At 45.4% G+C, this 18694-nt stretch overlaps 1 protein-coding gene across 1 annotated transcript in view; it reads left to right on the top strand.

Moving 5' to 3' along the window:
- SVOP (SV2 related protein) overlaps positions 1 to 17728 on the top strand; it is a 61168-nt gene extending 43440 nt beyond the window's left edge. Inside the window, exons 10-15 of the mRNA XM_047088506.1 lie at positions 1969 to 2045; positions 5716 to 5823; positions 9309 to 9420; positions 10325 to 10406; positions 15640 to 15729; positions 17522 to 17728. Coding sequence (XP_046944462.1) covers positions 1969 to 2045; positions 5716 to 5823; positions 9309 to 9420; positions 10325 to 10406; positions 15640 to 15729; positions 17522 to 17728 — 676 coding nt within the window. The remainder of the gene's footprint in view (positions 1 to 1968; positions 2046 to 5715; positions 5824 to 9308; positions 9421 to 10324; positions 10407 to 15639; positions 15730 to 17521) is intronic.
- The last annotated feature ends 966 nt before the right edge of the window (positions 17729 to 18694 follow it).

The following is an 18694-nucleotide window of genomic DNA, read 5'->3' as shown; positions in this document are numbered from 1 at the left end:
AGGAAACTCCATACTGTTTTCCAGAGTGGCTGCACCAGTTTGCATCCCCACCAACAGTGCACAAGCGTTCAGATAAATGTCTTTTAAAACACTAAAAAAAAAAAAAAAAAACTTAACAGCAGGCCATAGAGAGAAGGCCCTCCTCAAGAGAAATATAGTAAAAAGTAGCTAGATTGATGATTTGCCAAAGCTCTGAGTTACTGTACTTAATAGAGAGAGAGGCAGATGTTGAGGACTCATTAGCAAGTAAGTGAGACTAGGAAGCCATCAAAGTACAGTTGACCTTCAACAGTGCAGAGTGGGGGTTAAAGGCACAGACCCCTGAGTAGTTGAAAATCTTTTGATCCCCCCCAAACTTCACTAATAGCCTCCTATTAACCAGAAGCCTTACTGATGAACACATATTTTGTCTGTTATATGTATTATATACTGTATTCTTAAAGTAAGCTAGAGAAAAAGTGTTATTAAAATCAGCTTCAAGAGAAAATGTAATTGCAGTATTTATTGAAAAAAAAATCTCCTTATAAGTGGCCCCTGCAGTTCAAACCTGTGTTATCCAAGGGTCAACTGTAATTGAAAGGAAAATGATAATGCCTGCTCCCTTACTCCTCTTTCCGGGCCATACTGCCTTCGGTGTACCACCAGTGGCATGGGACCCCTGTTTGGGGAACCACTGATTTGGTCAACACGTGCAGCCTTAGAACTCTCAGTCCTGATACTGGTCTATTTTCCTTAAAACGCGGCCATTCGCGATGGCTGGATGTGGGCAGGGTGGAAGGGAGGGATTTGTACAGAGTAATTACCTGAAAATCCACAACCAGTCAAATCTCAGCTATTCTTTGAACTCTCTACGAAATCATGTATGCAGCATGAATAGTGTGCAGAAGGGGCCTGGCTAACACTTTTCGGAGTTCTGGTGTAACCACTTATCCCTTTCCCTATGCACCTTTGAGGAGAGGTACTAATTAGCAGGGGATCGTCCTGAAAAGTGGTCAATTGCAGGCAAGTGGAGAGGAAGGCCTTGATAATAAACAGAACTGGGCTCCAATTCTGCCCATGCATTCCTGAGAGCTGAACCAAGCATTTATTAAACACCTGCTATATGCTCAATACAAGTGCTCAGTCTGCAGGATTTTTGAAAAGGGAGAGGAGGTGGTTGACCTAGTTAAGGGTGTCTGTCTTTGCATGCATGTGACTCATTTGGGCCGACGCTACCCAAATACCGAAGCAATTAATTAGAGACTATTTCTTGCACCCAATAGAAATCACTAAACTTGCTAGCACATATTGTAACTCAAGGAAATTTATCACCATGGACTAATTATGACAGTTCCCACATAACTGTACTACAGGATGAGAATGTTCTGGTCCTACAGACTTGAGTGTTATGGTTCCTGGGACAATCGGGAATTAATTAACTGGGTCATTCTAATCTGAAATTTTAGGGAAGTCTGCTGACTCCACACTTGTATGGGGTACACAGCAGGTGTTTAATAAATGCTTGGTGAGTTGATTCAACTCTCAGGAGTTCAAGGGTAGAGCTTGAGCCCAGTTCTCTGTATTATCAAAGTTTTTCCCTCCTCTTCTCTCTCCACATTGACCAACTTGGCCCAGAAGCCCTGACGGATGTCAGCCATGACTGTTTTCTTCCAAATCTTGGTTCCCCAAACTTTTATTCCCTATTGCCAATTGTGAAAAACAGCCTGGTGTTCTCTGTGATATAATACAGTTGTTGGTCTTTCAAAGGACACAGGACCACATACCTTTAACACACCGCTATGCTTTGTACCTGCCATTTTCCTGCTCAAGGGCCCCAGGAACCGCCCCCCCCCCAAAGCCCCAGTGTCACCCACGTCCAAAGACTGGTCCTGGCTGCTATAGACGCAAGTCCTTCCTGAGGGGTTGGGGAAAGGGGATCTTGCATTTCTCCCATCATTTCTTTACCTTTTTTTGCTTCCTTTCTGACAGGTTTTCCAATGCGTTTTCTTACTATGGATTAGTTCTGCTCACCACTGAGCTCTTTCAGGCAGGAGATGTCTGCAGCAGTGAGTATCAAACTCCCTTTACCAGCTAACCACTCCTACCCCCACCACACACAGTCACACACACGTCCCCGCCCCTCGTTCAGCCCTTCCTGAGCCCGGCCACGCACAAACGCCAGTGACTTTGTCCCACAGACTCCAGAGAGAAAGTTTCTTCCAAATCCGAGCACAAAAGACCTGGACTGCGGTCTCCGAGATGCTCTGTAGAAACCCGAACGATCTTGTCACGATAGAAGGGACATTATAGCAGAGTCACCGCTTATGTCACGCAAAGGGCTCGATGAAGTACAACACTGAGTTTGATGGCTGTGACCCCGTGCGGTAATTCTCACGTGCATGTGAAGTCGGAGAACCGGGTAGGATCTCAACCCTGGCCACACAACGGAATCACCTGGGGCCAGTTAAACGATGCCCGGGTCAGTTTGCTCAGCATCTCCGGACCCGTGCGTTAGTGGCTTTTAAAAGCTCCCCCGGTGATTCTCTCGTGCAGCCGGAGGTGGGAGCCACTGGACAAAAGGAACAGCCAGGAAGCAAAGACTATATGCACATGTCTGGGATTTCAAACAATTCTATCTTTAAAAATAGGTTCCTAGCATTGAGCCCAGGGTGGAGGATAAAGGGATCAGGTTCTCACTTGTCTGTAGGATTTACCTGGTTATCTTTTTCATAGTAAGCCTCTATAAGCTTAGTTAATAGTTTGGTTTATTGGTGTGAGGATTTAATGAGTTGGTGGCTCAGTGGCAGGTCTGGGATTTGGTTATTGACTGCAGATCACGTGCCCCCAACAGTGGACCCGCTTAAGCAAAACAGAGGAGGATCCAGGGGAATGTTACAAAGCAGGGGTTGGCAAACTTTTTCCAGAAAGGGCCAGCTAGTCAATATTTTAGGCTTTGTGGGCCATACAAAGAAGGAAAAAAGCTGTGGACAATTGGTTAACGAACAAGCATTGCTCGTGTTCCGATAAAACCTTATTCATGAATGTGAATTTGGGGCATCCAGATGGCTCAGCCAGTGGCGCATCCGACTCCTGATTTCGGCTCAGGTTGTGAGCCCAGGGTCATGGCATTGAGCCCTGCATCGGGCTCCTTGCTGAGCATGGAGCCTGCTTGGGATTCTCTCTCCTTCTGCCCCTTTCCTCCCGCTCACGTGCTCTCGTTCTCTCTCTTTCTCTAAAATAAAAAAAAAAAAGTTTAATGAGTACAAATTTGGACTTCATATCATTTTTATGTCATGAAGTGTTATTCGTCTTTTGATTTTTAAAAATCATTTAAAAATGCAGGGGCACCTGCGTGGTTCAGTCGGTTAAGCGTCCAACTCTTGGTTTCTACTCAGGTCATGATCTTGTGGTTTTGTGAGCTCAGGCCCTGCACTGGCTGCAAGGAGCCTGCTTGGGATTCTCTCTCCCTGCCCCACCCCCGCTCTTGCTGTCTCTGTCTCTTTCAAAATAAATAAATAAACTTAACAAAAAAAATTTTTTTAAGGTCAAAAACCATTCTTAGCACGCAGGCCAGGCAGAAACAAACTGGAGACCAGATTTGGCTTCAGGTGATAGTTTGCCAACTCCTGTTAAAAGCTCTCTCTTGGGACACCTGGGTGGCTCTGTCGGTTAAGCTTCCAGCTTCGGGTCAGGTCATGATCTCATGGCTTGTGATCTCACGACTCATGAGTTCAAGTCCCACATCGGGCTCCGTGCTGACAGCTCGGAGTCTGGAGCCTGCTTCAGATTCTGTGTCTCCCTCTCTCTCTGCCCCTCCCCCACTCATGCTCTCTCTGTCTCTCAAAAATAAATAAACATTAAAAAAAAAAAAAGCCCTTTCTTCTACCTGGGCAGGAGAAGTGATACCGTGGAACAAGCCCACGGGTGGAAATCAGGGAGCCTGGGTTCCAGCACTAAGTAGCTGTGTGATCTTGGACAAGTCATTTATTCAATATTTTCTATAAGCCAGGTACTGATCTGGGTGTTAGGGTACATCAGTGACCACAAAAGACAAATATCCCTACCCTGTGAGCTCATGTTTTGGTGGGGAGAGAGAAAAAGAGAGAATAGCTTAATAAGTGAGGCAATGACATAGTGTGGTAGAAGGTGATGGGTTAAAGAAAAAAATTTTAAGAAAAGGTAAAATCATGCCTCTCATACAAATATATAATGACCGCATGTCAAAGATTTTAACTCATCAGTTAATGAATGAATTAGTTAAGAACTGTGAAAAGTCTGAGGATTTACCTATTTTCCAGCTAACAGGTTAGGCGTGCACAGTTTCCACAGATGCCTGCAAAAGACACAACACTCCTGGATCAGAGACAAAGGACTTTGCTACTCACAGTAATAGCAGTAGCTGGAGTATCAGCATTTCTTACACCAGTGAGGAGCTCCCATTCCCACAGGGTGATGTGAAGAGAGGAGGTCACACCTCCAAGAGCAGTGGGTTATGTTACAAGAGAGGATCTCTGAGCTTAGGGCTCCCAGCTCTCTTACACTGGATGGTAAGCCTGCCTGCTCTTGCCCTGTGGGGAGACACTAGACCATTGAAGGCCATAAGCAAACCTGTTCCTTACTCCAAAGGTAGACGCTCCCTGTCAAGGCTGTTGGTTAAACCAAGGTCCTTGAAAAGATAGTCCAGAACAAAGGAAGTCGGTGCCTCTGCTTATAAACCATACAGAGATGTGAGCATCCATGGAGAATTGTCTACTAACACCAGAGGTCTGCTAACACCACAAGAGGTAACAACTGGTTCAAAGGAGAGTTCAAAAGATACACGTATATAGGCAATCAGAAATGCAGAAATGGCTTTACAATTAGAGGCACAACTTGTCAGTATGCATAAGGCAGTAATCAATTGCATCACCAGACACAACTTGCATTTTGATGAACTAGAAGCCTTTGCATTAATACCAATATTCTATAATGTGCAGATCTCAAAGATAACGAAAAGCAGGACAACCTATAAGGGTACACTAGACAAAACATTTTGCCCATTTCAAAATCTTTCACGCTGTTTGTTAACAAATGTATAGGAAAAGGAGACAGTCAAGCAGGGCAAGGGAGGTCAGGAGGGTGGGGCAGAGCAAGGGGCAGTGGGTATGTTGAAGTCTTAAATGGGGGTGCTCGGGGTGACCTCCATGAGATGAGATTTAAAAAAGATATAAAGGATGTGAGGAAATTAGTCATGGGATCTATAAAGAGCATCCCGGAAGAGGCGACAGCCAGTGCAAAGGTCCTGACGCAGGAGTATTGAAGGAAGAGCAAGCGTACCAGTGTGGCTCGAGTACAGTGAGCAGAGCAAGGGAGAGAGAGGAGGTGAGATCAAGGAAGTCATGAGGGCCAGGTAATATTGGTGGGGATCATTGAGGCCACCCTGGAGTCTGTCTGCCACAAACGCACCTAGTGTGTGCCATTTCTGGGCTAAGCGCGCTCATATGCACAGCCTGCCTTCATTCTCCCACCCACCTTGCCCAGTGGTTTCATCAGCTCTAGTTTTGTGAAGAAACTGAGGCTCAGAGAGATAAAGCGCTGCTGGTTGGGATTCGAACCTGAGTCTGTCGGACTCCGGAGCCTGGGCTCTTTCCACGGTGTCCCAGCTGAATCGTACCCAGGGAAGGAGGTGTGGGGGCAGGAGGGTGTGATTCAAGTTTCTGAGAATGGCTCTTTTTTCTCCTGTCTCCCACCTTCCAGTCTCTAGCCAGAAGAAGGCGGTAGAAGCAAAATGCAGCCTGGCCTGTGAGTACCTGAGTGAGGAGGATTACATGGATCTGCTGTGGACCACGCTCTCTGAGTTTCCAGGTGAGGGAGCTGTGGGAGGTGGGGGCGGGGGCAGGGGAGCCCGTGAATGTGGCCGCTGTTGATCTGGTGGCTCCACCCGGTGCTGCTGCCTGGGAGAAAATCCCCTTTCTAGGGGAGCTGGAGATTAGTTTTTCAACCCTTAGCTGCAAGTTGTCAAGAACTGTAAAGGCTACTTAACAAATGAAGCCGCCCGTGTCACGCTCCCTGGCAGAAGACATGAGACTCCTGGGTCAGAGACAAAAGACTGTTACCCATGGCACAGCAAACAACATGAACAGCGTACTAGTGTCAGCTCCCCGTGCTCTCAAGTCCCACAAGGATGATGAGGGAGGGTCCAAGTGGATGCTACACACGCAATGGAGTCATGGGTGTAGCTGCTGTGCTCTGACTCTTGTCCTTCACTCAAGTGTGCACAAAAGCTGGTAATGGATGATGGTTGCTACTTAAGGAATTACCTGAACATTCCCTACCATGTCGTGAGTGATCTAGTCCCTATATTCTTGACTCTGTGTTCCACAGTTTTCCTTGGCTTCCCAGTATCTTCCTCAGTCCCTTTTTCACTTTGCTTACCTAAGGAATCCCAAGCTTAGGGAACCCAGATCTTTCATAATGGGCTGCCAGAAACTTGTCCAGCTTTTGATCTAGAGAGATACGTCATCTTTATGGACAGTATAACAGGCTTGCTCTTTGCTCTGGAAGGAGACAGTATCTCTATCTTCGCAAGGCTGTTGGCTATCCAAACAGAACAAAGGGCAGCCAGTACACAAAAATATAAGAGATCCATGGAGAATTGTCCCCCATCAGCACTCACACTGGAAGGACTAGTGGGGAGTCAAAAAATCCAAACCTGCACATAAAGTGAAGATAATTTATCTTTTTCCTGTAAAAAACTAGTAATTATTACAACAAGAGTGGTATTTATTGAATGCTTACTTTATGTATATCAGGCTCTATGCTAAATGTTTTCTAGATACGACTCATTTAGTCTTTTGTAAAACTTAGTTATTGAAATTCAAGTTAGTTAACATACAGTGTAGTATTGGCTTCAAGAGAACCCTTTGATTCATCACTTACATATGACACCCAGTGCTCAGCCCAGCAAGTGCCCTCCTTAATGCCCTCACCCATTTAGCCCATCCTCCCACCTACCTCCCCTCCAGCAACCCTCAGTTTGTTCTCTGTATTTAAGAGTCTCTTATGGCTTTCTTCCCTCTCTGTTTTTATCTTATTTTATTTTTCCTTCCCTTCCCCTATGTTCATCTGTTTTATTTCTTAGATACCACATCTGAGTGAAATCATACGATATATGTCTTTCTCTGACTTATTTCGCTTAGCATAATACACTCTAGTTCCATCCATGTTGTTGCAAATGGCAAGATTTCATTCTTTTTGATTGCTGACTAATATTCCGTTGTGTGGGTGTGTGTGTGTGTGTGTGTGTGTGTGTGTGTGTGTATACGTGTATACACCTGTATACAGGTATACACACACACACACACACACACATATCTCACATCTTCTTTATCCATTCCTCAGCTGATGGGCATTTAGGCTCTTTCCGTAATTTGGCTATTGTTGATAGCATTGCTACAAACATTGGGGTGCATGTACGCCTTTGAATCAGCATTTTTGTATCCTTTGGATAAATACTTAGTAGTGCAATTGTAGTAGGGTGGTTCTATTTTTAATTTTTTGAGGAACCTCCATACTGTTTTCCAGAGTGGCTGCACCAGCTTGCATACGCACCAACAATGCAAAAGTGTTCCCCTGTCTCCACGTCCCCGGCAACATCTGTCGTTGCCTGAGTTGTTAATGTCAGCCATTCTGACAGGTGTGAGGTGGTATCTCATTGTGGTTTTGATTTGTGTTTCCCTGATGATGAGTGACGTTGAGCATTCTTTCACGTGTCGGTTGGCCATCTGGATGTCTTCCTTGGAGAAGTGTCTGTTCATGTCTTTTGCCCATTTCTTCCCTGGGTTATTTGTCTTTTGGGTGTTGAGTTTGATAAGTTCTTTGTAGATTTTGGATACTAACCCTTTATCTGATAATGTCATCTAGTCCTAGGAAGTAGCACAGTTATTCCCATTTTGCACCTGAAGAAACTGAGGCTCAGAGAGGTGTAGCAAAAACAGTTCCTGGCAACTTGCAGCTGCCAGTATCTGCGTCTCTGTGCCTGAGGACTATCTCAGGAGGAATGGAAAGCTTCAGTATCTAAAAGCAAACAAACAAGGTGGCTGCAAGTGTCAGGGAGTTAACACCTGGGAGCTGCTTTCAAACGGTAATTGCAGGAGTTGGTGGTGTATAAATACCCCAGCTTCCTCGCCCATCAGGCAGGAGAATTCTAAAATGGATATTCCATACTGGCTCCCAGAGCCCCCCGGTGGAATTCGGTAGAAATGACCCGCAGTGGTAACTTGCTTGACATGCACTCTTGCCTTCCCTTCCGCATCTTACTTTCCCACCCTCCTATTGGTTCTTCTTTGGGTTGCCTCTCAACTAAACACTTGTACCTGGGCCCTTGTCCCAGGATCTGCTTCTCGGAAAACCCAGCTAAGACGCTAAGTGTCCCACACCCAGCAGGGCTAAGCGCTGTGGTCCCACCCCAGAGCCCACGGTCTTCACTCATGACTACGCCATCCATCTATCTTCCGAAAGCCTTCCCGCAAATAGCTCACAGTAAGAGTAGGGACTCAGAGTTAGACACCACGTTGCCAATAACCGTTTCCATGACTTCATGCACTCACCATGATTTTTCATGATTTCCATGGTATTGCCTTTCTGAAACTCAGAACAAATTCTTACTTATTACATTTATGATTTGTTGTTTCTGTTCACTGGCGTATCCCAAGCTCCTAGCACGACAGTTCCTAACACAAAGATAGGCACTTAATTTTTTAATGAATAAGTGTGGGAAGTGGGGCTATTGCGAGCATTTATTTTGGGGGGTTGTTTTGATGATGAAGCGAGATAACGGATGTAAAAGTCCTGAGCCCACATTTAACAGTTATTATTAATAATAAGCACCATGCTGTAGTGTCTCTACTGAGGTTAGGGAATCTTATTTTTACTTAGTCCCATTTTGCAGGGGAAGTAACTGAGGCCCTGAGAACGCAAGGGACTAACGTTCACTCACATGGTCATTGACAGGATTCAATGCCTCCAGGGTTGTTGGACTGAGGGCCTCAGTTCCCCACTGGCTGTTGGCCAGAGGCCGCTTTTCGCTCCTCGCCAGGTAGCCTTCTCCATTAAGACCAGCACCTAAGAAGAGTCAGGGGGCGAGAGAATGCCAGCAAAACAGAAGCTGCAGTCTTTTATAACCTCATCTCAGAAGTGACATCCCAACGCTTTTCTATATTCTAGTCATTGGAAGCGACTTGCTGGGTCCAGCACACTCTCAAGGGTAGCGATTATGCGGGCTGTGAATACCAGGGGGTGTTGGGAGCCATATTGGAAGCTGCCTGCCATGGTGCCCTGCTCTCTTCCAGGTGTCCTTGTGACTCTGTGGATTATTGACCGCCTGGGCCGCAAGAAGACCATGGCCCTGTGCTTCGTCATCTTCTCCCTGTGCAGCCTCCTGCTGTTTATCTGTGTCGGAAGGTGGGTCGTGAAACCCCCTCGCTCTGGCCAGCAGGCCCACTTCTGAGGGCATGGTCAGTGGCTCTTTGGGTCTGTAAGCTGTGGACTGTACTCCTGGTGGTCATCTGAGAGATCCCTCCCCAGCCCCTCACTAGGACTCTTGACTCTTGACCACAGGATCGGGTTCATATTTGCGCCTCTGAGGGGGTTAAGGGTGGGAGGGCACTTTGGTTCAGGCTTCGCCCCAACACTGTCACTTTTAGACTTTGGACATTGTCCACCAGTGAGATCACGCATACAGCTCTTTATGTATGGGTTAAAAGCATTCCTTTGTTCAATGGAAATACTTCAGGGTCCTGGTTTATAATCCCCTTTTGGCGTTTCTCCATTTTTCCATCGAGAGCCTCAAAATATGGAAGTGGCTTGTGCCTCTCTTGCTCTCGGAGAGGCCCCAGACCATACCTGATGAATCTGTGGAAGGCCTGGAGAGGAAGCTTAGACCCTGACATGGGGGTGTTCTCAGACATTTATGGGAACAATGGAACAGAAGGTCGGGGGTCAGGATGATCCTAAAAATACTGAACAGAAGTTTGCTTTCACTGGCTCAGCTGGCACCTGACTCAATTCCTGCCCCTACAAGGTTCCATCTGGATTTTCAAGTGGTTTATATCACTTCTCTCTGACCTTGCCCCCAGCCTGGACTCCACGGACGTTTGCAGCTCTTACCCTGGACTTTGGAGAAAGACAAAATTTATAAAGGCAGGCCTTTAGAGATGGCACTGGGATTGTGTGCCCGTGTGGATTGGGTGAGGGTGGGCTTTGCCCATTTCTAGGGTATAAATTCTGCCTGGGCACATAGGACTTTGCTGAAACAAGTCAACAGAAGAAAGTACCTGCTCATCGACTTTTTTATTTCTCTCCCTAGAAATATGCTCACTCTGTTACTCTTCATTGCAAGAGCGTTTATTTCTGGAGGCTTCCAGGCAGCCTATGTTTACACACCTGAGGTAGGAGAGGTGTCTGGGAGCAGCCGGGTCGGGGAGGGAAGGAGCTCTGCTTTCAGAAACATCCAGCCTGGGATCCTCAGCATGAGATTTATCCTTGGGCTTGGGTCTGTCTGGGTGGGAACAGTGAAGCTCTTCATTATTTCAGGCTATCTTCCTGTCTTTTTTTTTTTTTTTTTGCTTTTTGCTTATGAAAGCTAATGTTCAAGGTAAAAGTTCTGAATGGTAGTGAACGGTATAAAACCAAAAATTAAAGGGCCCCATATTCCCCCTTCCTAGACACAACCTTTTTGAATAGTTCAGTTTTTTCTGAAGCATACCCTAATTTATGTTAGTGGGTGTACCAGATTGGGTAAGCGAGCAACTGGGAAGAGTTTTAATACAGAAGCTAATTACAGTGGTGAGGGACAAGGCTGAGGGAAACACGAACGTGACATAGCAGTGCCCCCGAGCTTGCAGTGGGGTGAAGGTGGCTGGGGACTCTGCCGCCACCCAGAGTCGGTGGGATGTTGAGAGGGGAGTGTTCCAGGGTCCCAGGAGAGAGCTGCGTAGAGAGAAGTTGTGACCTTCAGCTGAGGGACACATGGGACTGAGGCAGCCTGGAGGGAAAGATGAGGAGAATAAATACCCCGACCCCTCTCTTCTACCCCCTCCCATCTCCCGCTGGGGTTGCCCATTGGCTGAGCCTAACCAGAAGCCAGAAGGCCAGGGAACCCTTGGTGGTCCACATCGGCCAGCCCCAGGGCAGAGAATGAGGTGGGGAAATTCGGAGGGAAAGATGAAAGACTGTGAGCCCAGGACATAGGAATCTACTTTGTTCTTTTTAACAGTTACTAACCTATACTATATATACAATATTTACTACGTATAGTATATCCTGTATACAATATACTAATATATACCACATATTACATACTATACTATATGGTGTATGTGTAATATATATATATTTTTATTCCTCCCTTTACTGTATTGTGTAGTATATAACTATATATTATATACTGCATTTTTTATACTATAAATACTATATATATTATATACTATACTATATAGTATATATACATATTTTTTATCCCTCCCTTTATTATACTGGGTAGTATATAACTATATATTATATACTGCATTTTTTATACTATAAATACTATGTCTATTATATACTATATAGTATATATATATATGTTTTTATGCCTCCCTTTACTATACTGTGTAGTATATAACTATATATTATATACTCTATTTTATTATATTATAAATACTATATATATTATATACTATACTATATAGTATATATACATATTTTTTATCCCTCCCTTTACTATACTGGGTAGTATATAACTATATATTATATACTCTATTTTATTATACTATAAATACTATATATATTATATACTATGCTATATAGTATATATACATATTTTTTATCCCTCCCTTTACTATACTGAGTAGTATATAACTATATATTATATACTGCATTTTTATACTATAAATACTATGTATATTATATACTATACTATATAGTATATATATACATGTTTTTTATCCCTTTACTATACTGGGTAGTATATAACTATATATTATTTACTGCATTTTTATACTATAAATACTATGTAGATTATATACTATACTATATAGTATATATATACATATTTTTTATCCCTCCCTTTACTATACTGTGTGGTATATAACTATATATTATATACTCTATTTTATTATACTATAAATACTATGTATATTATATACTATACTATATAGTATATATATATATATATTTTTATACCTCCTTTTACTATACTGTGTAGTATATAACTATATATTATATACTGCATTTTTTATACTATAAATACTATGTATATTATATACTATACTATATAGTATATATATATTTTTTTATACCTCTCTTTACTGTGTAGTATATAACTATATATTATATACTGCATTTTATTATACTATAAATAGTATGTAGATTATATATTATACTATATAGTATATACATATTTTTTATCCCTCCCTTTACTATACTGTGTAGTATATAACTATATATTATATACTGCATTTTTTATACTATAAATACTATGTTTATTATATACTATACTATATAGTATCTATATATATTTCTTTATACCTCCCTTTACTATACTGTGTAGTATAACTATATATTATATACTCTATTTTATTATACTATAAATACTATATATATTATATAATATACTATATAGTATATATACATATTTTTATCCCTCCCTTTACTATACTGTGTAGTATATAACTATATATTATATACTCTATTATACTATAAATACTATGTCTATTATATACTATACTATATAGTATATATATATATTTTCATACCTCCTTTTACTATACTGTGTAGTATATAACTATATATTATATACTCTATTTTATTATAGTATAAATACTATGTATATTATATACTATGCTATATAGTATGTGTACTTTATATTATATACTATATTATACTATATGGTATATATATGCATATATATTATATACTTTACAATATAGTACAGACAAATCATAATTTTTTAAAGAGTTTATTTATTTATTTAGAGAGAGAGTGGGGGAGTCAGTGCAGAGCCTGATAAGGGGCTCGAGCTCACAAGCCATGCGATGATCATGGCCTGAGCTGAAGTCAGACAGTTAACCGACTGAACCACCCAGGCACCCTGGACAAGTCATAAGTTGATAACAATTCTACGGATATTTGGCTTGTTTTCCAACTTTTCACTATCACAGACAGTGCTGAGGTAAACAGCTTTATATAGTCTTGGGCACACGTATCCTTCCTGTAGAATAAATGCCAAGATATGGAATTGTTGAGTGAAAGCCTATCAACGTTACAAACATTGAGATGAGTTGAAAAATCACTTTCTAAAATGTTGTACAAGTTTGCGCTCCACACAATAGCGTCTGAGCGTGCCTCAGTTTCCCACACTCAGGGATTATGGGTTGTTTATTTTATATCTATTGTATTTTATTTCATCTTATTTTTTCAAAGTTTAGTTAAGAGAGACTGAGACAGCGCGGGGGGGTGGGGGGCAGGCAGAGAGAGAGGAGACAGAGAATCCAAAGCAGGTCTGAGCTGCAAGTGCTGGGCCCCACGCGGGGCTCGAACTCATGAAACCGTGAGATCATGACCTGAGCCGAAATCACGAGTCAGGTGCTTAACCACCTGAATCACCCAGGTGCCCCTAGTTCATCTTATTTTAGATAGAAGCAAAGGGAGGAGAATATTATATACCAGATACTGTGCCAGGGGAAAAAGGGTGTCTGGATTAGCCCTCATTCCCGCAGCACCCCGGAGCTCTCGCTCTGAGGCATCGTCCTCACCCTGCTCCAATCCTGCCTCCTCCAAGAAGCCCTCCCAGATCTCCCCCTCCCCTGACTTCCTTGTGCATTCAGTGTCTGTGCCCCTCTTCTAATACTATGTCTGTCGATCTCGTTTGAATGGTAAACTGTGGAACATCCGCCGGGGAATACAATTACGGCAGTTAATGATGAGGTGGTTATGAGCAGTTAAGAACGAGGTAGGTATCTATATACGATGTTAATAAGATTTCAAGACATAGCGCTGAATGGATAGAGCAAGCTGCAGAATGGTATGCTATGATACCGTTTATATTTTAAAAACGATGCTGTGTATTTTGTATACACATATTTTTTAACACACCTGGGTGGATACATTCCACACCTTATTAATAGCGGGAACCTCTGGGGAGTATTTCCTAGGAGAGGTTGTAGATCCAAGGACGGCCGGGTGATTTCATTTTTGACAAGGAGAATATATTTATATGTTGCTTGTGTCGTTGGGTGAATTAAAATATCCTCTGTAGGGGTGCCTGGGTGGCTCAGTGGGTTAAGCGTCAGACTCTTGGTTTCAGCTCCGGTCATGATCTCACGGTTTGTGAGTTCAAGCCCCGCATCAGGCTCTGTGCCGATAGCTACAGAGCCTGCTTGGCTCTCTCTCTCTGCCCTTCCCCCGTGGGCTCACTCTCTTTCTCTCTCTCTCTCTCTCTCAAAATAAATAAACACTAAAAAATAGAAAAAAATAAAATATCACAGGTAAATGCATATGGTATGCACTCAAAAACTTTGCTGAGCGAATAAATAAACGAACGAACGTAGATGTGTATACGGTCATAAAAAACCTGGAAGGATATACATTCAAACGTGACAACGGCTATCTCTGAGTTTTGGGATCATGCGTGAATTTTATTTTTCCCTTCACATTCTTCATTCTTCCCGAGCTTCTGCACAGAGCATTGGAGTTGTTAGAGGCACGCTAGCTGCTGTAACAAATAACTCCTCAAAGGGAATGTATTGACCCAACAGCAGTTTCTCACTGATGAAACAGTCCAACCTGGTGTTCCAGGTTGGTGGACAGCCTCCATTTCCGCAGTGATTCAGGGACCCAAGTTCTTTGCATCTTGCAACTTCATCCAGTAATGATGAACCAAGGGTGATTTTGCCCCCCAGCGGCCATTTGCAATGTCTGCAGATACGTTGGGTTGTCACAACTCAGGAGAGCCGTGTGGAAGGTTCTCCTGCATCTAGCGGGTAGGGGGCAGGGATGCTGCTAAACATCCGCCGATGCCCAGGACGGCCCCTCACCACAAAGAATGACCCACCCCCAAAGGGCCACAGTGCCAAGGTTGAAAAATCCTGCCCCAGGGCCTTGGAGCCCTCCTTCCAGCCAGCGGACTGGGGAAGGGAGTGGAGAAGACACTGCCTTGGTCTGGAAGATGCACAGTCACTTCTCACTTTGCCCGAGGGAGAGCTAGGCACGGGGCCACTCTGGGTACGAACTGAGAAACTGTGTAAGCATTTCAATCTCTGTCTCAATGAAACGCCTTGAAAGGCTGGGGCCGGTGCTGCGGGGTGAACTAATGAAAAGAGGCGGGAGAACAGTATCTGGATGCAGAATGGGGAGCGGTTCCTGGCGGAGTCTTTGGAGGCCAGCCACCCTGGGCACCGAGGACCCCTAACTGGGTTCCCACCCACAGCTTGGCCTCTCGCCCTCTTTCTCCATTGAACCTCCTATCCCCTTTGAGATAAGAATCCCCACCTGGTCTCCCACCCCTCGATGGGTCACCAACACCCGAGTGATCCTCGCTAACTCCGGGCCCGCGGGCGTCAGTCCTATCACTCCTGAGCCAGAGTGGGGCTGGGGGGGAGGATCCTGCATTTTCTCAAGCCCGCATCCGTGGCTGTGTTTCAGGTCTACCCCACGGCAACTCGAGCGCTCGGCCTGGGCACCTGCAGTGGCATGGCGAGAGTGGGTGCTCTCATTACTCCGTTCATTGCTCAGGTAGGTGTCACCTCCGAATCCGGGGTTGGGGGGAGGTGGGGAGGGGTGCAAAAGCCAGAGCACAGAAAGCAGTTACACCACGTTCAGACGTCTGCAGGACCTTCCGTGCACCTCATCTTCTCTTACCCTAACAGCCCGTCCTATGAAAGGAACTGTGTTGCTTGCAAATGAGCAAACGGGCTCAGAAAGGCAAAGCGACTTGCTCAAGGTCACACGGCTGGCAAGCAGAGAAGCTGGGACTCAAACCCAAGTCTTTCCTATGCAGAAGACCCGGGGTGTGTGTGGTGGGGGGGGGGGTGCGCCATCTGATTGGGCCAAAAACAAATTGGATGAAAACAAGTAAGAGGAAAACAAACTGTTGAAAACAACATGATTTAGTGGGAAACAGATGTCCCTGGCCGTGGTTTCAGAGTTGGATAATGAGGTGTTTTTGCAGAATTTTGCAGCCCCTTGTGTGTCTTGAAGCATTTCTGTCCGTTTTTAGGGATCTTATTTCGAAGTCGTTTTGCTTTTTTTAATAGCCTTTATCGCCTTTTTTTTTTTTTTTTTTTTTTTTTTTTTTACCAAGGTACAAGTCTCATAACGTAAAATGAATCATTTTGAAGTGAACAGTTCAGGGGCGCCTGGCTGCCTCAGTGGGAAGAGCACGCGGCTCCTGAGCTCAGGGTCCTGAGTTCAAGCCCCACATTGGGTGTAGAGAGTACTTAAAGAAATAAAGTCTAAAAAATGAAAGTGAACAAGTCAGTGGCATTTAGCACATTCACAGTGCTGTGCAACCACCACCCCTATCTAGTTCCAAAACATTGTCATCAAATAAAAGTCCATACCCCCCCCAAAAAAAAGTCCTATTCATTAGACAGTTACCCCCTTTTTCCCCCTCTTCCCTTGCCGACCCCAAGGTGCATTTTTTTAAGTTTATTTATTTGGAGAGAGAGAGAGAGAGTGTAAGAGCAAGGGAAGGCCAGAGAGAGGGAGAGAGAGAATCCCAAGCAGGCTTTGCCCTGTCAGCACAGAGCCTGATATGGGGCTCGAACCCACGGACCGTGAGATCGTGACCTGAGCCAAAGTCGGAGCCTAACCGACTGAGCCACCCAGGGGCTCCCAAGGTGCATTTTTTTTTAAAAGGAAGCTCTACACCCAACATGGGGCTTGAACTCGTGACCCGAAGATTAAGAGTCACGTGTTCTACCGACTGAGCCAGCCAGGTGCCCCTGTGCATTGTCTGTATGTACCTATTCTGGATTTTTCACATAAATAGAATTCCGCCACGTGTTTCAGCCAAGTAGCTCTGTTCTGGGCTGTTGTGTCTGGCCAGTGTATGTCCCCACTACCTACTGTTGGTTGAGAGCTGGTCACGCACCTGCAGGGGACCGAGTCGTCTTGGGGTTTCCTCTCACTGGGAGGGGGTTACTGCCCTTACCCATCTGGCAGATGAGCAAATGAGGCTGGGCTCTGCTGTTAATCTAGAAAGTCCGCAGAGGTCCTGCTCTGAGAGAGAGTGTCGTTTCAAGGAATACAGACCCTAGAGCCTGATGGGGATAGAGCTCAAATCCCAGCCCTGTCCTGAGTATCTGTGAGAACTCGAGTATGCCACTTACTTACCCCTCTTTGAGGCTCAGTTTTTCCCCTCTGCAAAATGGGGACACGTGCCTCGCTCTGTCGTGAGGACTCAATGGGATCAGTGCAGAGAGCGCTTACAAGAGGGCCTGGAGTCATCAGTACCTCCCGAAGGGTCGGTGGCATCTGTGACTCAGGAGGGACGCCCTCACCGGCACGTGTCTCCCTCCCCCAGGTCATGCTGGAATCTTCTGTGTACCTGACGCTGGCAGTTTACAGTGGCTGCTGCCTCCTGGCCGCCCTGGCCTCCTGCTTTTTGCCCATCGAGACCAAAGGCCGCGGACTGCAGGAGTCCAGCCACCGGGAGTGGGGCCAGGAGATGGTCGGTCGAGGGGCGCACGGCACAGGCATCACCAGGTCGAACTCTGGCTCTCAGGAGTAGTGACCGATGCAGGGCTGAGCTGGTCTTTGGGGCTGTAGAAGGCAGGGAGCTGGTGGAACCCAGTTGGGGCACCGACCGTCACTGCCGACATCCAGAACTTACCCGGGGGGACAACCTGGACCAACAGGGTTTTGTGTCTTGACTCTGTTTGCTCATATTCATCGAGATCCACCTGGGAATGGGGAGGCATTTGCTCTGGGGGGTTCTCTGTGTGTGGGGGGGGAGGTTTGTCAATAACCTGTGGACCTGCATGGGAAAACTGCCACATGAGGAGTGGCCGGTGTCCCCGAAGGCCAACCGGGCGCCACCCGGAGTCAGCCAGTCGCACCCTTGGTGAACAGTAGCCAACAAATCTCTGTAGATACAGTCCAGGCCCAGAGCCCCGTTAAGACCTGCCACCCAGGGAGTCAACACCTGCCATCCACCAACAGTACCTGTTCAGTAGGTTCTCCTACACCCCCAGCCCCAGGCTTTCTTCTCTGAAATCGTGGGTGACCCAGATGTGGCTTGAACAGCTTTTTCCTGGGTCTGAGAGATGCCCTCTCAGAAGGGGCTCCTCGGTTTGCCTCCCCATAGCCTGCCCAGTGGACACTCTGGCAGATGGACGTGCACTTGAACTTGAGCCACGTGCCCCCTCCTTGCCCCTCTGGGGCTGCTCTCCCTGGCTCCAGGAGATGCACATGACCAAGGGGACAGCCGGGCTTACCCCAGATGACACCCCCAGAAAGCTGTCGTCCTCTCCCGCCCCCAGGAATTGGGGACTGAGGCCAGAGGAGGTGAGGATAAAGCCCAAGGCCAAAGCAGGGGCCTCCCCTTCGGAAGCCACGAAGGCCATGCTGGGGGCCTCTTTTCTGAGCCCTTCGTCGATCAGGCTGGTTGGTGACTCTTGGAGAAAGAAAACAGTTAACTCAGGTTTCCGTACTTTGGAGCTGGAGGGTGGGTACATGGCTAAATGGGCAGAAAATG

Source organism: Lynx rufus, unplaced genomic scaffold (assembly GCF_022079265.1).
Source record: "Lynx rufus isolate CCGP_SWC_20201006 ecotype Redwood Valley unplaced genomic scaffold, mLynRuf1.p SCAF_24, whole genome shotgun sequence".
NCBI lineage: Eukaryota > Metazoa > Chordata > Mammalia > Carnivora > Felidae > Lynx > Lynx rufus.
Note: the sequence above shows the minus strand (reverse complement) of the source record. Positions and strands in the feature narration are given on the sequence as shown.